Raw genomic sequence first — 14,152 nt, 5'->3', positions numbered from 1 at the left:
TGCATGCCATCTATTCTGCACAGAACTCTCAAATGGAGACAATAACAACTCACTAAATTAAAATAATAGCCACTCATGGAGTAGTAACAGAAAAGTTGAGTATTAAATATGCTTTTTATAATTTACAAAGATGTAGCCCTTAAAAGAGAGGTCATTCAAGGGACATAAAAGTAGAGAAAACTTTCAGAGTTTCTGCAATGTTAAAAATCATCCCAGATAATAACAAAATTAATATTTTGAACTTGGGTTCAGATAATGCCCCCGAAACAGTAACTGCCATACTCGTAACTGCCATATCTTTTAAGATCCCTCAATAATATCAGTCTGTCACATGTACCACAATGTTCATTGCAGCATTGTTTACAATAGCCAGGACATGGAAGCAACCTAGATGTCCATCAACAGATGAATGGATAAAGCAGCTATGGTACATTTATACAATGGAATATTACTCGGCCATAGAAAGAAATGAATTTGAGTCAGTGCTTGAGGTGGATGAACCTAGAGCCTGTTATACAGAATGAAGTATATCAGAAAGAGAAAAACAAATATCATATATCAATGAATATATACAGAATCTGGAAAAATGGTACTGATGAACCTATTTGTAGGGCAGAAACAGAGACACAGACATAGAGAAGAGATCTGTGGACACAGCAGGGGAAAGAAAGGGTGGGACGAACTGAGAAAGTAGCATTGAAACATATACTTTACCATATATAAAATAGATAGCCAGTGGGAATTTGCTGTATGACATAGGAGCTGAACCTAGTGTTCCGTGACAGTCTAGAAGGTGTGAGGTGGGACAGAGGTTCAAGAGGGAGGGGACAAATGTATACCTATGGCTAATTCATGTTGATGTATGGCAGAAATCAACATAACACTGTAAAGCAGTTATCCTTCAATTAAAAATAAATAAATTTTTAAAATATCAGCCTGTGAACCTCTTGTCAGTTTCCCCTCCATTAAGTGGAGACCATAATACCTGCCTTGGCTGACTTAAGAACAGTTATGAAGAAAATAAGATATCACATGAAAAAAACCAAAGCAAGTCCACCTGCCAGTGTAGGAGATGCGGGTTTGATCCCTGAGTTGAGAAGATCCCCCAGAGAAGGAAATGGCAACTCACTCTAGTATTCCTGCCTGAATAATCTCATGGACAGAGGAGCCCTTTAGTCCACAGCATCACAGAGAGTTGGACATAACTGAGCAGCTGAGCACACACACACAGGCAGCACTACTCTATTTTACTGTTACTGTTACTAAAACAATAGCTATGATTAAATAAACTGATGCTACGTCTTTCAGTTAGTCTGCATTAAGAGGAGATGATAAAACAGAGATATGGTTACCAAACTTATGGTTACCACAGGGAAAGAGAGGTGAGGGGGGATAAATTAACAGTTTGGGATTAGCAGATACAAACTACTATATATAAAATGAACAACAAGGTCCTAGTATAGCACAGGGAACTATATTCAATATTCTGTAATAAACCATAATGGAAAAGAATGTGAAAAAGAATATATAACAGTGTATATTATTACATATATATATAACTGAATAATAATATATATCATATATATATATAACTGAATCACTTTGCTGTACACCAGAAACTAACACATTATAAAGCAACTATACTTTAAAAATATCTAAATTAAAAAAAAAAAGAGGAGGTGAAAGAAGTAAGCCTTTTATAACTATGTGATAATGTGAATATGGCAGTGACTTAGCCTGGTCAGACAAGACTCCCACGTCTCAGATCAATAGTGGGAATCGGCATCATTTAGTACTTTGAGTGGGCATCTCATCAGGGCTGCTAAAGAGAATAAAGGGGCACTAACCAAGATGAAGTGATCTGCCCACAAACAGGTCCTATTAGCAATAAAACATTCAAGTTCCAAGAATCCCTTTCCCAACAGAAGCCCAGCTAGGCACCGGTCACTTACTGGGAAACCTTCAACTGTCTTCATGAGCACCTCCCTACACATCCCAGGGTGCGAAGGTGTCAGCCGTGGCTCAGGGAAGAGAAAGTCCCGTGTGTTTTCTTCATAGTAGGCCAACTCTTGCCACACTACAAATAAAGGAGAAAATGCATGAGTAGATATATATTCTGAAAATGATGTTATCTACATCATTTAAACAAAATAAAAGTTGGACCGTTGATGGCAGAGATGACACTCAGATAAAAACAGATATTTTGATCACAGCACCTGGTATTCAAGAGGCAATGTCTTCCACTACTTTTTATCTCAGGCATGATTTTCAAATGCCTTCCCAAGCATTGATCTAAACGGGCTCCCCAAAATAAAATAAAAAAGAACATCTCTTTCCATCCATCCATCCTTCCATTCTTCACTTTGACAAATGTTTTCTAAGGACATACCATGGGCCAGGTCCTAGGGATAGAGCAGGAACAAGGTAGACAATGCTGTTCACCCAAAGGTTACAGTGTAGACTAGGGTTCAGTAGATTCTGTGGTGCAGGAATGTCAGTGTCCCAGTAGCCTAGAGAAAAGCCAGAGCTGTGGCTCTCAGCAGGACTGATACCAACCCCAGGAACATTTTGTAAATCTGTGGGGAAATTTCAAGGGCAGGAACCAGAGGTCAGGGTGTCTTGCAATGCCCAAGGCACTCCTGCATAACTTTCTAACATCCTACAGACATTCTTTCAGGCAAGAAAACCGTTTTACAATTATCTGAGCCTGGAACCTAACTGTTACATATAAACACAAAGCATTTTTTTTTTGCACAATTTAAAAATACACTGAATTTTCAGGAATGCAGGTACCATGAAAACTAAGGAACAACTGTATTTTGCTTTGTCTAAATCTTTACCAAGATCCTTTCGGCACTGTGAATACTACAAATACTACAAATCTGAATACTATAAATACTATATACCAAATACTATACCTTGCTCAACATTTACATGTTAGTATACATCTCATTTTATTCTAAATCGCTTTTCTTTGTACTTCTCCTTTATATTATGGCTGAGTATTACACAGATTGTTTGCAGTGAGCATATAAAGTTGGTTATATTATCTGTGGGGCTTCGCAGGTGGTGAAGAACCAGCCTGCCGGTGCAGGAGACACGAGAGATGCAGATTTGATCCCTGGGTGGGGAAGATCCCCTGAAGGAAGCAATATACTCCAGTATTTTGCCTAGAAAATCCCAAGGACAGAGGACCCTGTTGGGCTACAGTCTATGGGACTGCAGTCAAACACAACTGAAGAGACAGCATAGCACATATTACTGATGAATATTATTTCAATATGGTCAAAAGGATAATATAAAATACTCATCACCAAAAGATCATTTCAGGTGCAATATGATTAAGAATCACTGAGCTAAAGGACAGAAAAGCTACCATCTTAGACACCCTTGCCTACAAAGAAGGTGCTACACAGTGGTTTGGACCAAGAGCACCATCAAAAAAATAATTGTAGTCAGTCAGGAAACTTTACTGTTTAGTGACTCTTAACTTTACTTGTGAGATGAACTTGAATGAGGGTACTTTTTGTTATCTCAAATGTACAAAATAATCAACCTTACATCAAATAATCTGATGGCTTAATGTCTCCCTACATATTCCATTTAATATGAATGTTAGATTCTAACAAGGATCAAAGTGCAAAAAGAATGTATTCTACATTTTTCATCATATTTTTCTACTCCTCCCTTCAAAAACATGCTCCAGCCACAATGAACTGATATGTCTTTCCCTCCTCTGCTATGTACTTCCTCAGCTTATGCTATTTCTTATAAAACATTCTTTCTTCCTTCCAATCCTGTTGAGATATTATATAGTATGTTAGAGATACTGTAAGACACTAACAGTTATCTTACAGTATCTCTAACATACTACAGACTATATAGCCCACCAGGCTTCATTGTCCATGGGACTCTCCAGGGAAGAACGCTGGAGTGGGTTGCCGCTGTCTCTTTCAGGGGATAGTCCTGATTCAGGGAACAAACTTGTGTCTGTCTTCTACATTGGCAGGTTCTTTACCACTAGCGCCACCCAGGGAAGCCCATCTCCAACAAAACAGGTCCAAAAGAGAACTTGATTTTTTCCACAAATAAGCTCTCCCCTACCTTCCTATTAGAGGAACCAGATCTAGGTTCCTCTATTAGGTTCCTCTATTAATCAACCCAATACTCCAGGCTCTATCCTTTGTTCCACTCTTTCACTCCTTATAGTCATCCATTAGCAAATCCTGTTGACTACATCTTCAAAATTAATCTAAATTCTATTCCCTTCTATTGTTACAGCTACCACCATGGTCTAAACCTCCACCTCCTCTCTCCTGGACTGCCACCATGACCTCCTAGCTAGCTAGTCTCCCTGCTTTCATTCTTCCTATACTCAAATCTATTCTCCACATACCATGACATTATTTCAGATTTGACTCTGACCTACTTAAAATCTTCCAACAGGCTTGCTATCATATTAGATTAAAAGAAAAGTATCTCATCCTAGCCTTTAAGACTCTTTATAATAAGACTCTAATAACCTCTCCTCCTTCATTACCACTCTCCTTAATGACTCCATAGCATCCCTTCAGCCCTTCTTGCTGTCCCTCAAACACATACATCAACCTTCGAAGTTTGTCCTGTTGTTTTCCCTAGATGCATGGCCTGCTCCCTTCTAATGAAAGACAATTGTTGTTGTTCAGTCACACAGCCGGGTCTGACTCATTGCAACCCCAAGGACTGCAGCATGCCAGGCCTCCCTGTCCATCACCAACTCCTGGAGTTTATTCAAACTCATGCCCATTGAGTCGGTGATGCCATCCAACCATCTCATCCTTTGTTGTCCCCTTCTCCCACCTTCAATCTTTCCCAGCATCAGGGTCTTTTTCAGTGAGTCAGTACTTCGAATCAGTTGGCCAAAGTATTGGAGTTCAGCTTCGACATCAGTCCTACGAACGAATATTCAGGGCTGATTTCCTTCAGGATGGACTGGGTATATTTCCTTGCTGTCCAAGGGACTCTCAAGAGTCCGCTCCAACACCACAGTTCAAAAGCATCAATTCTTTAGTGCTCAGCTTTCTTTATAGTCCAACTTTCACATCCATACATGACTACTGGAAAAACCACACCTTTGACTATATGGACCTAGGTTGGCAAAGGAATGTCTCGCTTTTCAATATGCTGTTTAGGTTGGTCATAACTTTTCTTACAAGGAGCAAGCCTCTTTTAATTCATGGCTGCAGGCACCATTTGCAGTGATTTTGCAGCCCAGAAAAATAAAGTCTGACACTGTTTCCACTGTTTCCCCATCTGTTTGCCATCAAGTGATGGGACAAGACGCTATGATCTTAGTTTTCTGAATGCTGAGCTTTAAGCCAACTTTTTCACTCTCCTCTTTCACTTTCATCAAAAAGTTCTTTAGTTCTTCTTCACTTTCTGCCATAAGGGTGGTGTCATCTGCATATCTGAGGTTAGTGATATTTCTCCCGGCAATCATGATTCCAGCTTGTGCTTTATCCAGCCCAGCATTTCTCAAGATGTACTCTGCATATAAGTTAAATAAGCAGGGTGACAATATACAGCCTTGATATACTCCTTTCCGGATTTCAAAAGTCTGTTTTTCCATGTCCAGTTCTAACTGTTGCTTCCTAACCACATACAGATTTCTCAAGAGGCAGGTCAGGTGGTCTGGTATTTCCATCTCTTTAAGAATTTTCCACAATTTGTGGTGATCCACACAGTCAAAGGCTTTGGCATAGTCAATAAAGCAGAAGTCTTTCTGGAACTCACTTGCTCTTTTGATGATACAATGGATGTTGGCAATTTGATCTCTATTTCCTCTGCCTTTTATAAATCCGGCTTGAACATCTGGAAGTTCACAGTTCATGTACTGTTGAAGCCTGGCTTGGAGAATTTTGAGCATTACTTTACTAGCGTGTGAGATGAGTGCAATTGTGTGGTAATTTGAGCACTCTTTGGCATTGCCTTTTTTGAGATTGGAAAGAAAACTGACCTTTTCCAGTCCTGTGGCCACTGCTGAGTTTTCCAAATTTGCTGGCATATTGAGTACAGCACTTTCACAGGATTTGAAATAGCTCAACTGGAATTCCATCACCTCCATTAGTTTTGTTCATAGTGTTGCTACTGAAGGCCCACCTGACTTCCCATTCCAGGGTGTCTGGCTCTAGGTGAGTGATCATACCATTGTGATTATCTGGGTCATGAAGATCTTTTTTGTTAGTTCTTCTATGTATTCTTGCCACCTCTTCTTAATATCTTCTGCTTCTGCTAGGTCCATACCATTTCTGTCCTTTATTGAGGCCATTTTTGCATGAAATGTTCCCAGTATCTCTAATTTTCTTGAAGAGAGCTCTAGTCTTTCCCATTCTATTGTTTTCCTCTATTTTTCTTCCACCATAGTTTGGTCTCAGGTCAAACGGGGAGGGAACATAGCCCTGCCTTTCAACAGAAAATTGGATTAAAGATTTACTGAGCATGGACCCACTCATCAGAATAAGACCCAGATTCCCCCTCAGTCAGTCTCTCCCATCAGGAAGCTTCCATAAGCCTCTTATCCTTCTCCATCAGAGAGCTGAAAACCACAATCACAGAGAACTAACCAATCTGATCACATGGACCACAGCCTTGTCTAACTCAATGAAACTATGAGCCATGCCATGTAAGGCCACCCAAGACAGATGGGTCATGGTGGAGAGTTCTGACAAAATGTGGTCCACTGGAGAAGGGAATGGCAAATCACTTCAGTATTCTTGCCTTGAGAAGCCCATGAACAGTAAGAAAAGACAAAAAGATACAACACTGAAAGATGAACTCCCCAGGTCAGTAGGTGCCCAATATGCTACTGGAGATCAGTGGAGAAATAACTCCAGAAAGAATGAAAAGAAAGAGCCAAAGCAAAAACAGCACCCAGCTGTGGAAGTGACTGGTGATGGAAGTAAAGTCTGATGCTGTAAAGAGCAATATTGCATAGGAACCTGGAATGTTAGGTCCATGAATCAATGCAAACTGGAAATGGTCAAACAGGAGATGGCAAGAGTGAACATTGACATTTTATGAATCAGCGAACTCAGATGGACTGGAATGGGTGAATTTAACTCAGATGACCATTATACCTATTACTGTGGGCAAGAATCCCTTAGAAGAACTGGAGTACCCCTCATAGTCAACAAAAGAGCCCGAAATGCAGTACCTGAATGCAATCTCAAAAACAACAGAATGATCTCTGTTCATTTCCAAGGCAAACCATTCAATATCACAATAATCCAAGTCCATGCTCTGACCAGAGGCTGAAATTAAATGGTTCTTTGAAGACCTACAAGACCTTTTAGAACTAACACCCAAAAAAGATGTCCCTTTCATTATAGGGGATGGGAATGTAAAAGTAGGAAGTCAAGAAATACCTGGAGTAACAGGCAAATTTGGCCTAGGAGTACAGAATAAAGCAGGACAAAGGCTAATAGTTTTGCCAAGAGAACACACTGGTCATAGAAAACACCCTCTTCCAACAACACAAGAGACAACTCTACACATGGACATCACCAGATGGTCAGTACTGAAATCAAACTGATTCTATTCTTTGCAGCCAAAGATGGAGAAGCTCTATACAGGCAGGAAAAACAAGACCAGAAGCTGACTGGCTCAGATCATGAACTCCTTCTTACCAAATTCAGACTTAAATTGAGTAGGAAAAACCACTAGCCCATTCAGGCCTGACCTAAATAAAATCCCTTAGGATTATACAGTGGAAGTGACAAATAGATTCAAGGGATTAGATCTAATAGAGTGCCTGAAGAACTATGGGCAGAGGTTCGTGACATTGTACAAGAGGCAGTGATCAAGACCATCCCCAAGGGAAAGAAACGCAAAAAGGCAAAATAGTTGTTTGAGGAGACCTTACAAATAGCTATGAAAAGAAGAGAAGCTAAAGGCAAAGGAGAAAAGGAAAGATATACCCATCTGAATGCAGAGTTCCAAAGAATAGCAAGGAGAGATAAGATAGTCTTCCTTAGTGATCAATGCAAAGAAATAGAGGAAAACAATAGAATGGGAAAGACCAGAGATGTCTTCAAGAAAATTAGAGATACTGGGAACATTTCATGCAAAAATGGGCTCAATAAAGGACAGAAATGGTATGGACCTAGCAGAAGCAGAAGAGGTGGCAAGAATACACAGAAGATACACAGAAGAACTAACAAAAAAGATCTTCATGACCCAGATAATCACAATGGTATGATCACTCACCTAGAACCAGACACCCTGGAATGGGAAGTCAGGTGGGCCTTCAGTAGCATCACTATGAACAAAACTAATGGAGGTGATGGAATTCCAGTTGAGCTATTTCAAATCCTGAAGGATGATGCTGTGAAAGTGCTGCACTCAATATGCCAGCAAATTTGGAAAACTCAGCAGTGGCCACAGGACTGGAAAAGGTCAGCTTTCATTCAAATCCCAAAGAAAGGCCATGCCAAAGAGTGCCTGCACAATTGCACTCATCTCACATGCTAGCAAAGTAATGCTCAAAATTCTCCAAGCCAGGCTTCAACAGTACATGAACTATGAACTTCCAGATGTTCAAGCTGGACTTATAAAAGACAGAGGAACTAGAGATCAAATTGCCAACATCCGTTGTATCAACGAAAAAGCAAGAGAGTTCCAGAAAAACTTTCTACTTCTGCTTTATTGACTACGCCAAAACCTTTTGACTGTGTGGATCACAAGAAATTGTTCACATTAGATGACCAAAATACTGGAGTTTCAACTTCAGCATCAGTCCTTCCAGTGAGTATTCAGGGTTGATTTCTCTTAAGACTGACTTAAGGTTGACTTAAGATTAATCTCCCTGTTGTCCAAGGGACTCTGAGGAGTCTTCTCCAGCACCACAGTTTGAAGGCATCATTTCTTCGGCGCTCTGCCTTCTTTACAGTCCAGCTCTCATAATCATATATGATCACTGGGAAGACCATAGTCTTGACTATACAGAGTTTTGTTGGCAGAGTAATGTCTCTACTTTTCAATACAGTGTCTAGGTTTATCAATGAATGACAGATCTTGGTTTAAATGTCACCTCAATAGAAAGGGAGCAACCCAACCTACAGGACCCTGTCACTCCCTACCATATCCCCCTATATTACTTTCAACCTAATAGTTATCACCAACTGCTATTTTTGTTCAGGCATTCATTATCTGCTACCATGAATGCTCCATGAAAGCAGTAACTCTTCCATCCATCATTAAATTCCTGCCAAGATTGTCCCTAGAAAGGTGTGAGCTTAGGTGTCAGTTACTAGTACAGGGCTAAGCCAAGACAATCTTGCCTGAAAAGGAATCATATTGTCAGCATCTTTCATAGGTCCCTTGAGATATCATTCAAGACAGACATATTAAAACTGAATCACAATGTCCAGAAATGAGTGGAAACTTAGACGAGTGGGATGGGGGGAAGGGTGGGAGGGAGGTTCAAGAGGGAGGGGATATACATATATACTCTTAGCTGATTCATGTTCTTGTACAGCAGAAAACAATACAACACTGTAAAGCAATTATCCTCCAATTAAAAATAAAATTTATGAAAAGAAAGGAGTGGTAAAGTGCAGCAACCCTGTCCCAAGCCTGTGAAATGTGCCTGAGCATAGTACTATTTTATAACTGCTTCTTGAATGAACGGACATAATGATTAATACATTAACCACTCAGTAGGTACTAGTTACGCTCTGTAAGACTGAGTTTCCACAACTGTAAAAAAAAAGGGGGGGGGGCACAGACTAAATGTTCTCTAAAATCATTCATTCATTTTTTAATAATTTCTTTTCATTCATACATTCAAGAAACATGCATTGAGAACATACTATGTGCCAGGAGTTCTAGACACTGGATGGATAATACTAAACAAGATGGATACAAGACCTGTCCTCCTGACACTTAGTCTGTAATTATTAAACAATCATTCAAATAAGCATATGATTTAAAATGATGAGAAAGGGCAGTGCACTGTGGCAGTCCAGTGGTTAGGACTCAGCATTTCCACTGCAGGGGGGCACGGGTTCAATCCCTGGTCAGAGAACTAAGACCCCACATTTTATATGCCATGCAACTTGGCCAAAATAAGTAAAATAAAATGATGATTCAGAGGAAGATAGGGAGAGAGGTGGCAAAGTGTGTGGAATTCTAAAATAAATCTTCTACTTCATTAGTTTCATCCAGGCCTTGTTTTGTCAATGCTCCTTTTAAAACACTTTCTGTGATGGGTATGACCTCCTACCTTTGTTGGCCATAAATAGACTTCCTCATATCAGGGCTCAAAAGTGTCACCTGAAAACAGGAAGTGAAATAACAATTCTTCACCCATTATTAGCAACAAAACACAACTTTTTAATGAAGCCCAGACCACAGTGGTAAAAAACTATTTCTAGGTTCAGACAGAGCTGGTTCAAATCATTGTTTCACCAGTTACCAGCTATGTGACTTTGAGTAAATCATGTGTATTTCTTAACTTCCTTTTCCTCTTCAGGGAAATGCAGAATTCATAATAGCACTTGTCCCTTAGGTCTACTGTGAGGACAAGTGACAAACATGTGAAGCAGAGCACAGTGACTGGCTTTACCTCCCATGATCACAAATGCTCTGTGACACCAGCCCAGCAGTGTTCCCAGCACTACTGGCCTCCATGAACATCGTTTGTTTTCAGCCATACGTTCCTACCGAGAATATGTGGATGCATGGTATGATGCTCTATCATGGGCTTTTCCTTTTTTTTTTCATATGTTTTTGGCTAGTTCTCATCACTAAAAAAAAAAAAAGTGACAGCTACTGCTTATTATTCCTACATTTAGCAGGAATTAAGATAAAAATGGGAGGTCCAAGAATTGAAAGTGAGTTCTGCTATCTTTGGAATCACAGAAATAAAAAGAAACTGAAAAAAAAGAAGTGAGACTGAAATAGGGTTAGAGAAACAGAAGGCGGTACAGCTTTTCAATTCTGTCTCTCTGGTTTGCTCATTTTCTAAAGATCCAAACTGCCACCCAGTGTGAAAATGTCAGAACACCAAGGGGATGTTACAGCAAGAGCCAAGGTTATAAGTAATAAATAAACATATGTACAGGCTGAGCAAGTCTCATAGGCCAAGTGAAATGTCTGAAAGAGCTCAGTGTTGTTAGTAATCTAATGGCACAGATAGGGAGGTCATCAATGCCATCAGTGAGAAAGATCTCCCCAGAAAATGAAACAAATGAGACTTTAAGAGAAATAATAACTTTAATAACAATATTGGTTCTAGAAATAGCTAATATTTGTAGAGCACATCAGAACTGACAGCTTGTTTCCTTCCCAGTATGGAGTCTCATTTGATTACTTCTTTACAGGTAACTGAGGCTCTGAGAGTTGAAGACACTTGTCCTAATGCCACATGGCAAAGTAAGAATTCAAAACTAGATCACTGGACTTCCATGGTAGCACAGTGGATGAGAATCCACCTGCCAAAACAGGAGACACAGGTTCAATCCCTGGTCCAGGAAGATTCCGCATGCCATGGAGCAACTAAGCCTGTGTACCACAACTACTGAGCCTGCCTGTGTGCTGCAGCTACTGAAACCCACATGCCTAGAGCCAAAGCTCTGCAGCAAGAGAAACCACTGCAATGAGAAGCCCGCGCAAACAATGAAGACCAAAAAAAAATAAACATAAATAAATAAATGCTTAAAAAACAAAAAACCAGATCATCTGAGGCAGGAGTTCTTTCCTTGCTGATGCCTAGTAAACATCACTACAAAATATATAAAATCAAGCTCTGATTCAGGGAATGGGTGCCCATTAAAAGAGTATGTTAAAAGCTGGACTGAATATATATGACTTATCCCAAAGTCGAAGTTTTTATTTAAGAGGTCAATAAAAGAAAGCACCAAGCTCATTGTCAAACAGGATTATGCTGGCCCCCGTGTCTATTTGCTTTTTCTCATCCTTGTAAACTGAAGACCCAGGAGTTTTTATTGCTTCTAATCCGAATTACTAGATTTCTTCATTCTTTAGCAGTACAGTCCTACGCAAATCTGAGGTACTTATCTCACAAACTTAATGGTCAGAATATGTCTTAGTGCTATGAAAAAGTATCAGACACAGTAACACTGACAACAAAAGTAAAAAGCAACAATTCAGCCAATGAAGAATTGATCCCTGAGAACCTAAATGTGGCCCATGTGACCCCACAGCACAGTCCACCTGAGACTTTAAGCAAATCATTTTTACTTAATTATCTAGTATCAAGAACCAGCAGATCTAGAGGGCTCATATCACCACTCTATGTCTGGTGCCACCAGCATAATACCAAGAAGTGGCACAGGGTAGAGCATTTTCTGAGTATACCTCTAACAAACAGATGTTGCACAAATTAATGGCTCAATCTATATATATTTGAAGCTGAACAAAATTAATTCTATTGAATGATTCAAGTTTAATCTGACTAAAATTACAATCTGAAATTGAAGGATAATAAAGAAAAAGAAGACAAGTATAATAAAGCCTTCACTTTGTATCTTTTATATCTGATTAATTTCTAAGTTATAACCTATAACCATGCATTCAGTTTTAACACTCTCCAGTCATTACAGTTTTGAACTATTCTTGCAACATTCTCACAGATGGATTTCTAGTCAAGTAAAAAACAAATGGCAGTCAAAAATATATCTGAAGTTTCAGGAAATACATATTCAACCTATATATATATAGTATATATATATGCATATATATATATGTATACATATACTAAATATTAGATATATTTAATATTTATGTGCTTATATGTGACTGTGTGTTTGTCTATATATCTATATATTTTAGGATTGGTTGAATATACTAAATACATTATATATGTTAAATATATTATAAAAGGCATAAAAAAGATAAAAAACAAATTGTTAATAGCAATTACTGTCAATGAATATTGTTGATGAATATGGCCTTTTACTATTTTATATAATTTAGTTAGTTAAAATTTTTACCGTAAGAATATTTAGCTATTGGGTAACTTTTTTAACTCACAAAAAATTAAATAAGACCTGGTCCTGCTTCTATTTCATTAGCAAACTAAAATATAACTTGTCACTTATGATATATGTTTGAACATAAAACTGGGTCAAATTAAAAACTCAATGCCCTGATTTTAGCCTGTCACTTTCTTCCCTCTGTTCTGCCTACTTAAGAAACCACAGACATATATAAGAGTGTCCATCCTCAGACCCACTGAGATCTTAGGGTTCTTGTCTATTTTTAGGAACTGCCTTGGCCAATAAACCAAGAGGAAGAAGAAAGAACGACAGATTCTGGGTCCACTCCATTGGGGCCCTTGATCTGCTCCAAAACCACCACAGTGAGCAGGGCCACAGTCTTCAGAAAAGCCTCCACAGCCACCTCTGCTTTAGCTGAGGTATCTGCCAGGCTCACCTCCTTCTCTCATGTTTTCTTAAGAAAAAGAAAATTTCACACAATGAAATATTAAAATAATGCAAACATATGTATTAAGTATCTGCTGCTAAGTCACTTCAGTCGTGTCCAACTCTGTGCGACCCCATAGACGGGAGCCCACCAGGCTCCCCCGTCCCTGGGATTCTCCAGGCAAGAACACTGGAGTGGGCTGCCATATTCTTCTCCAGTGCATGAAAGTGAAAAGTGAAAGTGAAGTCGCTCAGTTGTGTCTGACTCTTAAGAAGAACGGATTTAAAACTTTGGTGAAAATATCAGGAATTTACACCAAAATGCAATGCTAATATCCAGACATCACTCCACAGGTAATCAAAGGACACTGACTATCATGTTATACAGAAGGAAACAAAACAAACTATAATATAGGAAAGTGGAAACTTTTAAGAAATAAATTTAAAATGTTAAGGTTGTCACAAATCATATCTAAAAAGAAGGGACCAAAGATATGGTTACTAAAATATATTTTAAAGAAATTATTACATACTTTTTAAACACACAAAAAATCCAAATGATAGCATCCAGTATTAGCCAGGGTATAGGAAGCAAGCACACTATATAATGTTAAATGCAGTAAAAATAATGGAAACTTGCTGGGGATCAGTTTACTCCCAGGTTATAAGATATGGTTCAATCTAGCAATTCTATTCTTTACAAATATATCAAGAGAAAAAAATAATTG

At 38.9% G+C, this 14,152-nt stretch overlaps 1 protein-coding gene across 1 annotated transcript in view; it reads right to left on the bottom strand.

Annotated features, from left to right (window-relative positions):
• The window catches only part of LOC120860236 (spermatogenesis associated 6-like protein), a 57,178-nt gene that overhangs the window by 25,325 nt on the left and 17,701 nt on the right, over positions 1-14,152 (bottom strand). Inside the window, exon 6 of the mRNA XM_040236028.1 lies at positions 1,953-2,077. Coding sequence (XP_040091962.1) covers positions 1,953-2,077 — 125 coding nt within the window. The remainder of the gene's footprint in view (positions 1-1,952; positions 2,078-14,152) is intronic.

The sequence above is a fragment of the Oryx dammah genome, unplaced genomic scaffold (genome assembly GCF_014754425.2).
Source record: "Oryx dammah isolate SB20612 unplaced genomic scaffold, SCBI_Odam_1.1 HiC_scaffold_11050, whole genome shotgun sequence".
In the NCBI taxonomy this organism is placed as follows: Eukaryota; Metazoa; Chordata; class Mammalia; order Artiodactyla; family Bovidae; genus Oryx; species Oryx dammah.
The sequence above is the reverse complement of the archived record's forward strand: the minus strand, read 5'-3'. Positions and strand labels throughout refer to the sequence as shown.